The sequence below is a fragment of the Trichomonas vaginalis genome, chromosome III, assembly GCF_026262505.1.
Source record: "Trichomonas vaginalis G3 chromosome III, whole genome shotgun sequence".
NCBI lineage: Eukaryota > Parabasalia > Trichomonadida > Trichomonadidae > Trichomonas > Trichomonas vaginalis.
Window position 1 is genome coordinate 16394206 of NC_067205.1, and position 16216 is coordinate 16410421.

Here is a 16216-nt window from a genome sequence, read left to right on the forward strand (position 1 = left end):
TCCGGCAAATGCAGAATCTTGAATTGCTATTTTTTTACAGTCGATGAAAATGTAACACTTGGCAGTGTCCTTACTCCAGAAAAAGCACTAGTACCAAGAAATGTAAAATTTGTTGGGAATATAAATTGTGATGAAAGTCTTGTTTGATAAAATGCAAAATTTCCGATTTCTTTGAGTTTTGGGAAATAAGGAATTGATGTCAAACTAGAACAATACGAAAAAGCACTTTCTTCAATAACTTCTAATTCAGATGTTCCATCGCAAGTAATAGAACTTAGACTCTTTTTTTCAGAAAATGCTGATAATTTAATTCTTTTAACTTGACTCGGAATTTTAATTGATGTTACTGATGAGTCAAGCAATAGAGATATTGATGAATTATCTTTAGCCATTATTAGCATTTGGTTATCAATCATAATTTGAGAATCGCCTTTGAAAGTAAAGTTAATATTTGGATTTGAAGGGAATGCACTTCCACCAACCTCAGTCAGATTACCGGGAAGAAGAATTGTTTTCAGGAAGTTACAACCTTGGAATGCACCAGTATCAATTTTAGTTACTTTTTCTGGAATATCAATTGATGTTAAACCTGAATTATAAAAGCAATGTTCATTAATTATTGTAATATTTGGAGGCAATTTAATCTGTTTAAGATTTGTTGCAGTTGCAAATGCCCATCCTTCGATGCTTGTAACTCCAGAAGGGATGGTTATTGATGCGCATTTTGCATTTTTAAATGCACCATATTTTATGATTTTTACTTTCTGATTAATTTCATATGTGAACGAAGAATTTGGTGCAAAAGAATAAATTGCCTGATAATCTTTAGAATATACAGCAAAATTATCACTGACAAAATATTTATTGTTTTGATGAACTTTTATTATTGAGAAAGTTAAAACATAGTTTGCAAACATGCCAGTAATATATTGAACTGATTCTGGAACTTTAAATTCAACAAAACTTGCAGCTATAAATGCATTTGTCTGAAGTGATCGAAGCTTAGATCCTTCCTTGAAAGTAATTGACGCTAAAGTATTAATATATCCAAATCCATAAGCCTTTATGTCTATTACTGATGATGGAATTTCAATAGATTGTATTTTTATATAAGAAAATCCATACATTTCAATGTTTTGGAGTCCTTCGGGAAGAAAAAGTTCTGTAACTGATATGCAGTAAGAAAATGCATTTTCACAAATAACAAGAAGTTTAGTGCACGATGAAAGATCGATTTGTTGTAATTTTGTACATTTGTAAAAAGAGTACTTGCCAATTGTTGTAAGCTTTGGATTTGGACCGAATCTGAAAGATCTTAATGTTTCTTTTGAATATAAAAAGCAATAATCACTTACACCGCTCCCATAAATTTCGAGGCAATTACTCGAAATAATGAGATCTGGATCAGGCATATTGACACCTTTGAGAAGTGTCCCTGAATTATAATAGAATTCAGGATAGATATTTGTCAGTTACTCTTTTACTATCATATTAAATTTTGTTTTCATAAAAAAATTGTCTCAATTTTTTCATCTGTTTAAGTGGTTGGTGGAAATATTAAATACTGTTCCCATATATAATTAGAATGGTTCTATGTCATATTTGCCAAACCCTTTGAAATTACATGTTATCAATATTTTGTTAGTCTTAATGTTCTTCTATTTGAATTAGCATCCACATTATATGGGGTATAACAGTTATCAACAAATTGTATTGATAGAAGCTAGAGAATAGGAGATCGTGTTTATGAGGAAATCCTATATTGATTTTCTTCCAAAATCAATGAGAATAATAAATGAACAATGTTGGATATGAGTTAAAATTTCCTATTTGTGCTTGATACAAATGATAACGAAAACAAAATTTGGAAAACAAAATTTGGAAATTAGGTTATAAGCACAAATATCTTGATATCAATGACGCAAAATACATATATATATGTAATATCGGTTTCAAATAGCTTTCAGATATGGAGGATTCTTATTTGATCAAATCAAAAGAAAAGTTGAGCGAACAAACTTATCAAAAATATCATTAAAAGGTTGTGTATATTACGAACACATAATTCATTTTAAATCGGATTTAGTTTTTGGATATCTAAAATTATACCCGAAAAAAATTCAATTTTTGTTTCAATTTTTTTGAAAAAACGGAAACAATAAAAAACCATTCCGAACAATAAGACAAAAGGTGACAAATAACGTATCCAAAATAATGCGCAGTAACTACGAAGAAGTTTGTTCGATCGGTGATGGTGGTTTTGGCGTAGTTACAAAGATGCGCAACATTGCAACAGGCCAAATAGTTGCTATGAAGCGTATGAAACAAAAAACACAAAGTTTTGCTGAATGTTTAGAACTTAAAGAAGTAAAATCGTTAAGAAAAATCAAACACGAAAATGTTGTAAAGCTTGTTGAAGTATTCCGTGAAAAGAGTGACGGAACACTTTATCTGGCTTTTGAACATTGCGACGGAAATTTATACAAATTGATTTCTACACGCAAATCACCAATACCAGAACCAGTTATCAGGAACATCTTGTTCCAACTTTTGTCTGGTGTTGATGCAATTCACAAAGCTGGTTTCTTCCACAGAGATCTTAAACCAGAAAACGTTTTATTCGTTGGCGATACACTCAAGATCATCGATTTCGGTCTCGCTCGTGAAATTAGGAGCAAACCGCCATACACAAATTACGTAGGAACAAGATATTATCGCGCTCCAGAAATTTTATTACACCATGACTTTTACAATACGCCAGTTGACATCTGGGCACTCGGATGCATCATGGCTGAACTATATTTGCAGAAACCGTTATTCCCAGGAACATCAGAAACAGACGAGATTTACAAAATCTGTGCCGTGCTTGGCCCGCCAACAGAGCAGAACTTCCCAGAAGGATACAAGCTTGCACAGAAGCTCGGAATCCGCTTCCAAAATACAACAGGAACAGGCTTAAACTCTTTACTTCCAGATATTTCCGCAGAGGGCTTAGATTTGCTCAAGAAGATGCTTACACTCGATCCACATAAGCGTCCTTCCGCTAAGCAAGCCCTCAATCATCCATTTTTCCAAGGAAAACAGAGAACAATATCTCAAATGGACATTGAAACGCCAAGATCTCCATTGCAATCACCACATACTAATGCAACACCACAAAAGGAGTTGCCACATTCTGGCCATGCAGTTAGGAATTCTGGCAATTTCTCAAGACTGGACTATTCTAAGAAAGCTATCGATCAATTACAGCCTAGCAGGCCAATTGATTATGATCAGTTCCAGCAAGAAGAAGATGATATTTTTGACGGTATATAAATATAAATTCTGTTTATTTTGTCAATTATAACCTGTTTTTCTTACTTCTTTTCCATTTTTACATATGATATTAGTTCGAATTTGGAGTTTGGATGGATCTTTTCAAAATGATTTTTTCATTTTTTCAGACAGCCTGTAAATATTGAACATTTGAAATCGAAAACAATGAAAGGCCAACAAGTGCATGTGGAATATTCTCTTAATTTATACCTGTAGCACTTTATTTTCAAAATGTAAAATAATTTCAAAAGAAAAAACTTGAACCTAACAAGTTCTCTTTAAGGAAAATCGGATCTATATGCAATCCTAATATTTGATGTAATGAGAACAGAGGAGGTATAGCATTCAAATTGAATAAAACAAATTTCTATTGCTTTTTTTTGTTTTTCAAATGTCAATAAATACTCCAATTATTCAATGTATACCAAATATCAAAGTTGATATCCATCAGATCCTTGTCATGTATCGCAAAGTCGTTGTCCACAGGTGCAAGATTGCATGCATTTGTGCAGAATTACAAACATTTAGAAGTTTATTACAATCCAAAGTACGTCCTGGCCAGATTGCATCACCAAAAGAGCACGGAGAAATCCAAAAGCTTCTCGGCCAAATTAAGATATTGTACAATTTAGTTTCATCTTTATGTGAAGAACAATATATGAACACAATTTTATACAAATCTCCTAAAGCTATCGTTCAAGAATTAAGAGAATTTAGAATGAATTTCAACGCATTATGCATTTCCCTGAAATTCGCAACATCAGATCCATTGCCTATCAATGTCAGCCAAGAAGCTATCGATGATCATACCGATCTCCAAGATATTGTCGAGCGTCTGAAGTTTATGAAGAACGAAGGATTGATTCCACAAGATGCAACTTCGACATACACGCAACGCCTTCTTAAAATAGACTATCTCATTAGGGAATACGCTAATGATGAAGAAGAATCACAGCAATCCGCAATGGAGAAAGCTCGCGTGTTAACTCAAGAAGAAATCAACGAAAAAGTTCAAGATTTGATGCCATGGGTTTTCAATCAGAATGATTTCGACTTAAAGAAGATCATTGGACATGGCGCATTCGCTGATGTATACTGGTCTTATCAAATTAACGATAAAACGAATAATAAGATCGTTGCAGTCAAAAAACTCAAAGCTGTTCACTTCTCACAGTACTCTTTCGAATTATTCTACAGAGAAATCAGTATATTTACTAAAATTAACCATCCTGCGTTACTTCCTTTCGTTGGTGTTACAATTACACATCCTTTCTACATCGTTACAGAGTTTATGGAAGGCGGATGTCTTTACAACAGATTACATGACAGAGAACCACTCAGAGATCCTACGAAATTAACAATTATCGCGATAGGTGTTGCCCACGCCATGAAATACCTTCACAGCCATAAAATCATACATAGAGACCTCAAGTCCCTCAACGTATTACTCGATGCGAACGATTTTCCGAAGGTTTGCGACTTTGGAATGTCCAGAATCATGCCAGAGAACGGCGAGATGATGTCAGGAAGCGTCGGAACAGTCCAGTGGATGGCTCCTGAAGTACTTCGTAGCGAAAGATATTCAGAAAAGGCTGATGTCTACTCATTCGGTATTTTATTGTGGGAATTGTTGACAGGCGATGCACCATTCAAGCAAATGCGTGATGTACAAGTAACACTTGCTGTACTCTCAAGCAACGCTCGTCCTATGATGCCTCCAAACGTAAGTACAAGACTTGCCAAATTAATTAAGGTCTGCTGGGACTCAGATCCAGACAAAAGACCTGATTTCGAGACAATCGCTAAAATGCTCGAGTCAGGAGAGCTAGATTTCCCAGGCGCTCGCAAGGATGACGTTCAAGCCTACATCAATTTGTTAAACGAAAAAACCGCCGATGATCTCAAAATTGATGAATCGGTTCCCACTCAAAAAACCGCCACCGATTTGGTCCAACAAATTTCGAAATCACCAGATGATTGCATTGATGCACTTGTTAAGATCGAATTCATTATTTCGGATGAACAATGGATTAATTTGTTTAATGAAGCAAATTTGATCCCTGTTTTAGTTGATTTGCTTAAGAATGTCGAAGATGCAAGAATTGCTAATACCGCTGTATCATTAGTAGCAAAGCTTCTTGAAAAAGACATCTTTTTGCAAGCATTTCTCCAAAATCAGGGCGGAGTTGCATTACAAGACACAATTACAAGACTCTGCTCAACATCAATGTCAAGAGCGATCGATGCAATGACTCCTTTGTTAAATCAGAATGGAAAAGACTTACAAATTTCTTTATCATCTGATGCATTGATAAAAGTTGCTCCTTTCTTGGTCACATCAAAACTCGTACAGAGAAAAGAGGCTGCAGACTTCTTCTCCTTGTTAATTGACAAGAAAGCCTTTAATGGAGAAGCATCTTTGTCATCTATCGTTCATAACTCACTTTTGAACGCAATGCCAGAGACAGAACCATCACTTCTCAACTCAATTGTCACATTGCTTGAGAAATTGTCGAAATATCCTACTCCTTTGGATGCAATTCGCGCATCAAACGATGGAGCAAAGAGAATGATCGAATTATGTGCAATAGAGGATGAGAACATCGCTTACACATGCGTATTGATCTTAAAGAGACTCGCAGAAGGCACTGCTCCCCTATCAACAGAAGTATTACAGAATTATACAGGAATATTCCCGAAGTTGATCGCAAGGGACCAGAAATTCGTAATACCATCACTTTCGATACTCGGATTGCTCTCAAGAGCCAACAATGGCGCTAAGACAATTGCTGGATCTCAAGAAACAATCGGAGCGTTCATGAAATGCATCCAAATGGAAGACGACATGATTTCATTGATATGCTTGAAGATATTGGCCGTAATGCTGATGTACAGAACAATATTTGCATCATTTGAGAACCTTACAAAGTTCGTATCGCTCAAATACAACTCCAAATCGATACCAGTCCTTAAATTAGCTGCTACTGTCATATCAGTTTATATGAAATTAGCAACTAATACATGGCCAGACGTAATTGGAGAAGGATTCGTCGATTTCATCAAGAAATTGTTCACTATTAAGGAATTGCAAATGGATGCACTCAAATTATGCGGTGTTTTCGCTTGCAAATATGATAGTGCTTCGTACTTGAACAAAAACGGTATCGTCAGGGAAATTGTAAACGTCCTCAAGCACGGTGAAACCGATGAACCGAAGGAAGTTGCAATTTATGTACTTGCTGCCTTCTCCGGACAGTTCCCATTCTCTAAGGTTGCTGTAAAAGCTGTTGGACCTGTCATGGATGCAATTAAAGAAGATTTTGCTTCTCCATACAACATTATCTTCATTGCAAACATCGCTGTCAATCCATATGCAGCATCTAAGATTGCTCCAAGGATAAACGAGATGGCAAGAATAGTTGACAACAGAGATAATACTCCTGATAAAATTACAAGAGCGTTGATGTCGATCCAGAGAGTCACTCAATCTCCAGAAGCATCAGAATCTATTGTTAAGAACAGCCAAGCTTTGTTACCTGTTATCCAAAAGCTTATTGGCTCGAATAACGAAAGAATTGCTCTCAGTATCATTGAAGACATCGCTTACATCAAAGATGCTGTTCCTTATATCATGGAAACACAGATTCCTAAGATTTTAATGAATAGAATCCAAAAGATGGACGTTTCTGATCCAATTAGACCAACTATGCTATCTATCTTATCAAGATTGTAAGAATAAGATTTATGTTATTGTATTTGAACAAAAAATTAAGTTATTTTTTTGATTTAATTTGATTGCGAAATAAATATATATTTTATTTGTAATTTAAGCAAGTTTTTATAATATGATGATCCACATTTTATTCAATTCAGAATCAAAGCACTATATTTCCAAATTACCGCCAATAAATAATTGTGATATCTCAATTTTGAGATCACATTTTATTATATTCAATTTAATCGCGAACCATTTTCCACTATTTGTTTCGACTTTAAATTAATAACTAGAATTTTAAGGAATTTTTGATTGATTTTATATTTGATTGATATATAATTTTTAATAGAATTTATATACTATTCATCTATTAGTAAACACTACCGTATATTATTTTTTAAGCTATCTTATTTTTTGAACTTTTATTCAAATCTTTGGTCGCAAGAAGAATTGCATGATAAATAAAAACATTTAATCAAAGTCAATTTTATTTTTCATATTCAAATGGACTGAGTGTTAACATTTAACATTTTTTGCTAATTGTCGTCAAAAATTAGGCGTAAAGCAAAAATTGATATTTCATATGGTTTTATGATAGATAAGCATTATATTCCTACTCATTATATTCGTAAATTTTGAGGTTTATCCTTCGCTTTTAAGATCATTGAATTTGATTTTTATATAAAATAGTTATATATTAGAAAATAATATGAGTTTATGTGATATTATTTTTCAGAAGATTTTGTGTTCTTCTTCAAAATTTTATTTTTTTATTAAAAAGAATCTTTACAAAATATACATTTACTTTAATTAATATTTAAAAACGTGCTCTATTAAAAGTTCCAAAAATTCAATATTTTAGCTTTTCTGAGGTGTCACTTTTGATGAATTTCTGTTTACAACAAAATAATCATAGTTGTACAATTTTGAAACTATATGTAAAGCTATAAATTGAATAAATTCAAAAACAAAAATTGTTTATTCTTATTAATAAATTTATATTAATCAATATTTGAACAACCCGTAATTAAAATTGAATTCCTCTTAAAATTTAATCCATACGTTAATTTTTAATTTGCTCGGCGAATGCCGAGCTTCCCTACTTCTCTTGTCATTCCTTCAAAAACTCTAATCTCATCGCACTTACAAACATCATGATTTGATGTATTGTCGAGAAATCTTAGACTTGTTTGTCATTTGATTATAGCATTTGAAATTCATCTCGAAAATCGATTAACAAGACAATTTCCCAAACATCTACATACAAGTAGATGATGGTAAACCCATTAGAGTTGTTTTGCTATGATTCCTCCAATCTTATGATGAGAAAAATCATATCAAAACAGCTCTAATCGAACATTCTACACAGCTTAGCATCCAGCTAGTTCCAAGTAATGCGATTACAATATCAACGGCCAAAGCCTTTCAGAGTCCTTTAATCATTTCTTCTCATCTCAATGTGAAGTGGCCCCAAACGAACTACAAGCTGACGTTACAACGCATTACAACCCGGTTAATACGAGCATATACATTAGAGCTGCTTTGTTATGATCTCCCTCATCAATTGATGAGAGATCTCATTATGAAGCAGCTCCAATCGAACTAAAAACCTACATACAAATGAGTGAAAACAAATTCATTAGAGTTGTTTTGCTTTGATTTCTCTCATCAGAAGATGAGAGATACCAGAACAAAACAACTCTAATCAAACTTTCTACACAACTCAGCACAGTATCAATGCAAAGTAATGCGTCTGTATCGTTAACAAGCAAAGTTGTTTCGGGTCCTTCCATTTTGGAAGAATTCGGAACAACTTTGCGAATTGATAGTGTAAACCCATATACATGAAAGCGTGCATGCATAAAGACAGGTATTGTCAGCAATGACTACCTGCCCAGCTATGAGTGATCAGAGAATTACCATCTCAGGCTTTTTGAGAACGTTTCAGCCAGGACCCTCGTATGTTGACTGTGAGAAAGGCATCCTTTATCTGAAATAGATGCTTTTCCAACAATCAAATTCGAAGATCTTCGACGTTGTTGTAAAAAGAGAAGGAGAAGGAAAGAAGAGGAAGGAGAGGAAGAAGGAAAGGAAAAGAAGAAGAAGAAAAAAGAAAAAAATAAAAAAGAAGGACATATTAAATATAATGCGCACTTAATAGTGCCGAGGCGGCGGAGCCGCCGAGGCGCGATTTTTTTGACCCTATATTACCGCACGGCAATGTTTTTCTCGATTTTGTACAGCCCTAGGCCAATCCCTGTGGGACCCAGTGGTAACTTTCCATGGAAACCACTCAGTGGGAACATTTTTTATTTTTGACGGAAAAAATTCTAAATATTTTTTTTCATTTTTTGATTTTTGAATTTTTTTTGGAATTAGAGAATAAAATTTAAAGCAATAGATATGCTTGATTATTCAAGATATTGATATTAAATCAGAAATCAATGGTAAATAAAGAGTTTTATAAAAACTTACCACGTGGGAAGATGAAGTGACCACAAATTGAGTTGTGGTACATAAAAATTACCACAAAATTGAGAACTTTTCCCACAAATTGAGAATTTTTACCATAAAATGAACGATGGATATCCACGATAGTTACCACAACTCACTTCTCGCGCAAAATATGTTTAATATTACATATTAAATACATTTATCAACATTAATTATTTTGAATTGTGGTAAAACGATATGTCACATATTTTTTATAAAAATTTGTAAAAATGTTTATTTTAATTTATATAATTAAATATTAAAATTTTAAATTTTGAAATAAAATAAATTAAATTCGTCCGTTATCTTTAATTCGCTCGGCGAATGCCGAGCTTACGTACTCATGTATTCCTTCTTGTTACAACTCGAACAAGAACATCACATTTAACATATTATCAAGAAGCCCACTATAAACTTTTCATTTGATGAGTTTTGAATCGCGAGCTTCTTGATAGTCAAACTACGCACCAGCACTACAACTTCTTTCACCCGAACTAATACAAATTTACACATTGGAGCTGCTTTGCTCTGAGAACTCTCATCAATCAATGAGAGTTCTCAGAGCAAAGCAGTTCTAACCGAACTACGCACAAACACTCCAACTTAAAGCAACCAAATCAATACGATTATATACATTGGAGCTACTTTGCTCTTATTTCTCTCATCAATTGATGAGAGAACTCAGAGTAAAGCAGTTCCAATCGAACAGACAAGCTAGCACAAGATTACACATTGGAACAGTTTTACTCTGAGAACTCTCATCGATTGATGACAGATCTCAGAGTAAAGCAGTTCCAATCGAACTACACACAAGCACTGCTTCTTACAGCAACCCAATCAATACGCACATATACATTGGAGCTGCCTCACTCTGAGAACTCTCTTCATTTGATGAGAGATCTCAGAGTGAGGCAGCTCCAATCGAACTACATACAGACATTACCGCTAACCATAACCCAATCAATGTACGTATTTACATTGAAGCTACTTTACTATTATTTCTCTCATCAATTGATGAGAGATTTCAAAGTAAAGCAGCTCCAAAAAGAAAGTAAGAAGAAAAGAAGGAAAAAGAGAAGAAAGAAAAGAAGGAAAAAGAGAAGAAAGAAAAGAAGGAGAGAGAAAGAGGAAAAGAGAAAAAGAAAAAAGGACATATTAAATATGATATGCTGTTTTTAGTGCCGAGGCGGCGAAGCCGCCGAGGCACGATTTTTTTGGTCTCTTCCTTCCACGTGGTAAGCTTTTTTAAAAGTTTGGACAGGCCTAGAAATACTATATATATGTAGATTGAATTCTTTTATTTTGGCACTTTTTTAATGTTTTTTTTCTCCAACACTCAGCCCCCAATTCAAATCAAGCATTTACCAACGTAAAATACCGGTATTCCAATCAATAAGAGGACAGTTCTGTCAAGACCCTTCCTGATTTGAAGGAACTTGAAAGAACTGCTCTTTAACCGACTTCAAATAAGAAAATTTCACTCATATTATCATGTTAACATCGAAACTACTGCCATTTAGAGAGCAGTTCTTCCAAGATCTTCCAAATCTTCGAAGATTTGGAAGATCTTGAAAGAACTACTCTTAAAATGGCAGTAATTACCGTAACTTTCTACTTGATAGTAACAATACCGAAGCTACAGCCATTTAGAGGGCAGTTCTTCCAAGATCTTCCAAATCTTCGAAGATTTGGAAGATCTTGAAAGAACTACTCTTAAAATGGCAGTAATTACCGTAACTTTCTACTTGATAGTAACAATACCGAAGCTACAGCCATTTAGAGGGCAGTTCTTCCAAGATCTTCCAAATCTTCGAAGATCTTGAAAGAACTACTCTTAAAAATGGATGTATTGCGAGAGGGTTTGATTTTTCGTTTATTAAAATTGTATTCTATGATATAATTTAATTCAAGATTTGTATTTCTGTTATTTTTGTGATATCATTCAAGTATATATATCAGAATATGCACATAATGATACCACATATACTTAAACTATACATATTTAAATCTTAGCGATCAATATAATTTTTTTGTAATATCGAATAAAAGTTTGTTTTCGCATTTCCGTTTTATTTGACTACATGAAGATAAGAATTCTTGAGAACGATTTTAAATAAATTGCCAAATTGAAGAATTCGATATATGATGATATTCACTGATTTCTGCCAAACTTGTAGGAATGAATCCATTTAGAATAAAAACGATTTGTGCATTGGAAGCTCAGAACAAGTTATGTTCATTATCCCAATATGAAGAAAATGCACGTTTAGAAAAAGACGATAACAATTAAATTACAAAATCGATAACGATAACGATTAAATTACAAAATCGATAACGACCCCAAAAATCTTCAAAAAATTATGATAAATGCTTCCTTATAAGGATCTAGTTCCCTTCCGTGAAAGATGGTAGATAATGTACCATGAGGAATTTAATTAAAACCCTCCTTATACAATGATTATTCGTCTTTTGAAAATATTATCGGATTTTCTACGTTTATGTTAGGAGAATTTATTTGTTGCTTCAGGAAGTATTACGTAATTCAAATATATCAAATATCTTGTCAATTCAGAAAATTGAAAATTTCAGAATCGTTTTTATCATTATTGGCTGCCATTTGTTATAATACATATAATATCCTTTGTTATTTTATGAAGATTACTATATTTCGTTGAAATTTATTTATTAAGCTTTAAGAAGTAGTTAATCTCTTTCAAAAGTTCATTAAATGTTAAATGTGTCGTATGTTTAAAGTCTTGAAGACTCATACTAACAAAACTTGATTTTGAATTTGCTAAAAAATGCTCTATCACAAAAAAGTTAGAAAGATAAGATAGATTTATATTTACGAACAAAGAAGGTCAGGTAAGTGGGGCTTCCAGGCACTTCGTGCCCTCTAGCCCATAAGAAAACCTAGAGGAGAACTACAAAAATTATATAGTAAAAAATTAAAGTTTTTATTCGATAAGAACGACATCGCTATCGTTTTCTTCTTCTTCCTCCTCCTCTTCTTCATAGTCAGTATCTGATGGCTCTTTGTCAGCCACATGACCAGCAACAAATATTGAGACAAATTGTTTCTTTGGTTTTGTTAGCAGGAACTTTTGATGGTCGTAGAACACGAATTCTACATTTTGAAAATGTTGTGCTGAGTATTCTGTGAAATGGGAAATTGGAATTGGTTCTCCCATGCCAAAACCAGCAATGGACGCGAACAAAACATCGTCTTCGACTCTTGCAGGTTTGTCAATTGCAACAGTAGTTATTATGTGAGGTTTTCCTTCACATCCTGCAAGAGATTGTACATGATAGATTGCTTTTTCTTCTCCCTCAGGAACTGAAAGTGTGAAATGGAATGAGAGTTCTCCATATTCATTTGCTTCTTCGTAATAGTTGTATGTTGTAGGATACACCAATTGAAATTTTCCTATTCTTGTTTCCCTCAGGTGTTGTCTATATTGCTTGGGAAAACATAAAATAAATTGCTCTATAGCTTGTGTTGCTATTAGATTAGTTGTAACTGGTAATTTTGAGGCGAAAAGGTCTACAAGAACACCGGGATTTTTTATGTCGTTTTCAATTGGTTTAAGAGATTCTATGACTTTGTTAAACATTTCACTATAATCTGAGTTGTCTTCGACCCCCAATTGTTAAGAAGTTTATACAACAATTTCAGTCTTTTCATGGCGTATTTTCTTTGAATGGATTCGGGTAGCGAGAGGTTACAGTCGTCGCTTTGTGTTTCGTTACTCGAATATTGTTCAAGAGAAATTAAATCTTGAAATTGTGCTCTTGTTAACATACTTGTAGTTTGAGAGACTATATCTTGTTCTATTGGTTGTACATCTGTTTCAGATGTTTCTGTTGTGTTTTGAGAAGAAGAAGAACTCAAATTGTTGGACAATTTGTCTTGAATTGTAGAACTATGTGAAACTTGTTCTGGTGCTGTTTGGACAACTGTTTCAGATGTTTCTGTTGTGTTTTGAGAAGAAGAAGAACTCAAATTGTTGGACAATTTGTCTTGAATTGTAGAACTATGTGAAACTTGTTCTGGTGCTGTTTGGACAACTGTTTCAGATGTTTCTGTTGTGTTTTGAGAAGAAGAAGAACTCAAATTGTTGGACAATTTGTCTTGAATTGTAGAACTATGTGAAACTTGTTCTGGTGCTGTTTGGACAACTGTTTCAGATGTTTCTGTTGTGTTTTGAGAAGAAGAAGAACTCAAATTGTTGGACAATTTGTCTTGAATTGTAGAACTATGTGAAACTTGTTCTGGTGCTGTTTGGACAACTGTTTCAGATGTTTCTGTTGTGTTTTGAGAAGAAGAAGAACTCAAATTGTTGGACAATTTGTCTTGAATTGTAGAACTATGTGAAACTTGTTCTGGTGCTGTTTGGACAACTGTTTCAGATGTTTCTGTTGTGTTTTGAGAAGAAGAAGAACTCAAATTGTTGGACAATTTGTCTTGAATTGTATGAGGAGGTTGCTTTGGTATTATAGGAGATCGTAAGGGTTTTGAGAATGGTGAGACATAAGTTGTAGGAACTTTAACTGCAGAGGTAGTCGACGAATTGTTTGCGACACTTGTTCTTCCTTCCATTATGAAAAATGAACTGTTTTTTTCGGACCACTCATAGAAAAGTTTGAGATAAACCGTTTTCGTCAACGGAGACTCCCTCTATTTTTTTATTTTATTTAATAGTTACCGTTGGAAAAACGGTTTATCTCAAATATTGAATGAACTATAAACGTTTTTTGTTTTCTATATATACTTTTTTGTCCAACGGTAAAACTTTTTACACAACGGTTTTTGAGAGTCGTCGCCGTTGACTTTTTTGTAGAGCGCTCAAAATAGTATAACTTTGTCCGGACAAGTAAGGGTCTATCGTCGCTACAGGAAAAGTTACAGGCGTTCCAAGGAAGTATACTTTGAGAAGCCTTTTTCCCCTTATAGAATGAGATAGGACGGTTATTTTACAAAACTGACAACACTTTGACCGAGTAGTTTTTTGTGCTGAACAAAAAGTGTCATATAAACATCTGTCAAAAACCGCTTTTGAACTTCACTTAAAATGCCACGTAAGCTACGTAAGAATATACGTAAGAGGAAGGGAGCATTGAAACATCCAATAGTAAAACTGACACCACAACAACAGTTGCAACAACAAATGATGAATGACCCCACTATGTTGCAACAAATGTCAAGCAACCCTATGCTTTTAAACCGAGTTATTGGTGCACAGAGTGGAGGTTTAAGAGCGGCACTTTTAGCGAAAATGGCAGGCTATGGTGGAGCTGCAGACGGAATAGCTTATAACCCTCAAAGTCAAATGAATTTGAGTTCACTCAAAAATCAAATAACAGATGTCAAAAAGTCAAACATAGACATACAGAAACAAATAAGTGAAAACGAAAAGAAACTAGAATATGACAGACACACAAAGAAACTAAATGAGTTAAACGTAGAGAAAAAGAAGAAAGAAGAACAACTGAAAGAACTAAGTACAGAGGAATATGCAAAAAAGTGTCAGAAAAAGCAGCAGAAGTAGCAAAAATGGAACAAGATGTTATAAATTTGAAAAACCATACTACTCAATATAAAGTACTGAAAGATGAAGAGATAAAACAAAAAGCCATGAAGACATATATGGATAGCGATGAGTATAAAAAAGAAGTTGAAGCAAATGTAAAGGCAGAAAAACTTTTACAGTTGCAAAACCAAACCGTACAGTATGAAAACTTAGCACAAGAAAGTAAAAATAACGACGCAGCCATGCAAAAGGCAATGAAAAGCGCAGATATTATAAAAGCTAATAATGACTGGTTAGATGCCCAAGCCAACGCTAAAGCAGCCCAACTTATAGGGTCAATAAGGACAAAAATACAAGCGGATGAAGACAGTTCAAATGAAGCTTTAATGAATGCTGACTTTAAGAATGCCTTCGAAGCTCTTCATAGTAAGGTGAAACTAGTGAACGACTTCTCATCTGGAAAGAAACTGAAGTCTGAAGGTTTCGACAACGAGTTAAGAGAAGTAGCACAAAATATGACGAAAATAACAGATGCAGCAACGAGACAGGCAGTTCAAAGTGCCTATGACGCCGTTAGAGCAGCTGTTGTGGAAAGTCAAGAAAAAGAGTTACAACAGACCAAAACAGACCTAGTAAATGCTTTCTTAAAAACGAAAAGTCAGGTAGGACATTATGCTGCAGATGGAACATATGTGCCAGCTGGTGGAACTTATATACCACCAAACCCTCCAAGAGAAGCACCTGCACCAGGACTACCTAAAACATTTACATCGTCACATGGACACAGACACAGGCATGCACCAAAACCAACACAACAACCAACAGTTCAAAATCCAGCACCACAACAACAACCAAAACCAACAGTTCAAAACCCTGCACAACAACAACCAAAACCAACAGTTCAAAACCCTGCACAACAACAACAACCAAAACCAACAGTTCAAAACCCTGCACAACAACCAACAGTTCAAAACCCTGCACAACAACAACCACAAACAGAGCAAGGACATAAAAGAAGTAGAGAAAAAGGAAACCAAGAATTCTTAAAAATGCTTAAGGAAGATTATGGTTACCCAGATACTCTTGACTTTAGTGACAGATATAAAGAAGCTATTAGAAAGTTCAAGGAAGGAAATACTGACCCGAACCTATTTAGCTTTAT

General features: G+C 34.2%; 6 protein-coding genes and 1 pseudogene across 7 annotated transcripts, besides 5 other annotated features; 4 read left to right on the top strand and 3 right to left on the bottom strand.

Annotated features, from left to right (window-relative positions):
* Nucleotides 1-26: 26 nt before the first annotated feature.
* On the bottom strand, nt 27-1508 carry TVAGG3_0712780 (uncharacterized protein; the record flags this gene model as incomplete). Its single annotated transcript, XM_001580772.2, has 1 exon — nt 27-1412. One exon carries the CDS (start codon nt 1410-1412, stop codon nt 27-29), a length of 1386 nt encoding a protein of 461 aa, XP_001580822.1.
* Nucleotides 1509-2089: 581 nt separating this feature from the next.
* On the top strand, nt 2090-3389 carry TVAGG3_0712790 (STKc MAK like domain-containing protein; the record flags this gene model as incomplete). The annotated part of the gene is made up of 1 exon (XM_001580771.2): nt 2215-3315. One exon carries the CDS (start codon nt 2215-2217, stop codon nt 3313-3315), a length of 1101 nt encoding a protein of 366 aa, XP_001580821.1.
* Nucleotides 3390-3581: 192 nt separating this feature from the next.
* On the top strand, nt 3582-7386 carry TVAGG3_0712800 (protein kinase protein; the record flags this gene model as incomplete). The annotated part of the gene is made up of 1 exon (XM_001580770.1): nt 3707-7048. One exon carries the CDS (start codon nt 3707-3709, stop codon nt 7046-7048), a length of 3342 nt encoding a protein of 1113 aa, XP_001580820.1.
* A 510-nt stretch (nt 7387-7896) lies between these two features.
* Nucleotides 7897-7934: a mobile genetic element.
* A 143-nt stretch (nt 7935-8077) lies between these two features.
* Nucleotides 8078-8151: a mobile genetic element.
* A 330-nt stretch (nt 8152-8481) lies between these two features.
* Nucleotides 8482-8742: a mobile genetic element.
* A 331-nt stretch (nt 8743-9073) lies between these two features.
* Nucleotides 9074-9229: a mobile genetic element.
* A 47-nt stretch (nt 9230-9276) lies between these two features.
* Nucleotides 9277-11864: a mobile genetic element.
* A 616-nt stretch (nt 11865-12480) lies between these two features.
* TVAGG3_0712860 (attachment subunit-related family) lies at nt 12481-13137 on the bottom strand (the record flags this gene model as incomplete). Its single annotated transcript, XM_051243822.1, has 1 exon — nt 12481-13137. One exon carries the CDS (start codon nt 13135-13137, stop codon nt 12481-12483), a length of 657 nt encoding a protein of 218 aa, XP_051090409.1.
* Nucleotides 13138-13568: 431 nt separating this feature from the next.
* Nucleotides 13569-14123, bottom strand: TVAGG3_0712870 (attachment subunit-related family; the record flags this gene model as incomplete). The annotated part of the gene is made up of 1 exon (XM_051243823.1): nt 13569-14123. A coding segment is annotated over one exon (555 nt), but the record flags the coding sequence as incomplete, so codon positions are not given.
* Nucleotides 14124-14595: 472 nt separating this feature from the next.
* Nucleotides 14596-15276, top strand: TVAGG3_0712880 (annotated as a pseudogene). The gene has a single exon. A coding segment is annotated over exon 1 (681 nt).
* A 555-nt stretch (nt 15277-15831) lies between these two features.
* On the top strand, nt 15832-16101 carry TVAGG3_0712890 (protein of unknown function, DUF4106 family; the record flags this gene model as incomplete). Its single annotated transcript, XM_051243824.1, has 1 exon — nt 15832-16101. One exon carries the CDS (start codon nt 15832-15834, stop codon nt 16099-16101), a length of 270 nt encoding a protein of 89 aa, XP_051090411.1.
* Between the last annotated feature and the right edge of the window lie 115 nt (nt 16102-16216).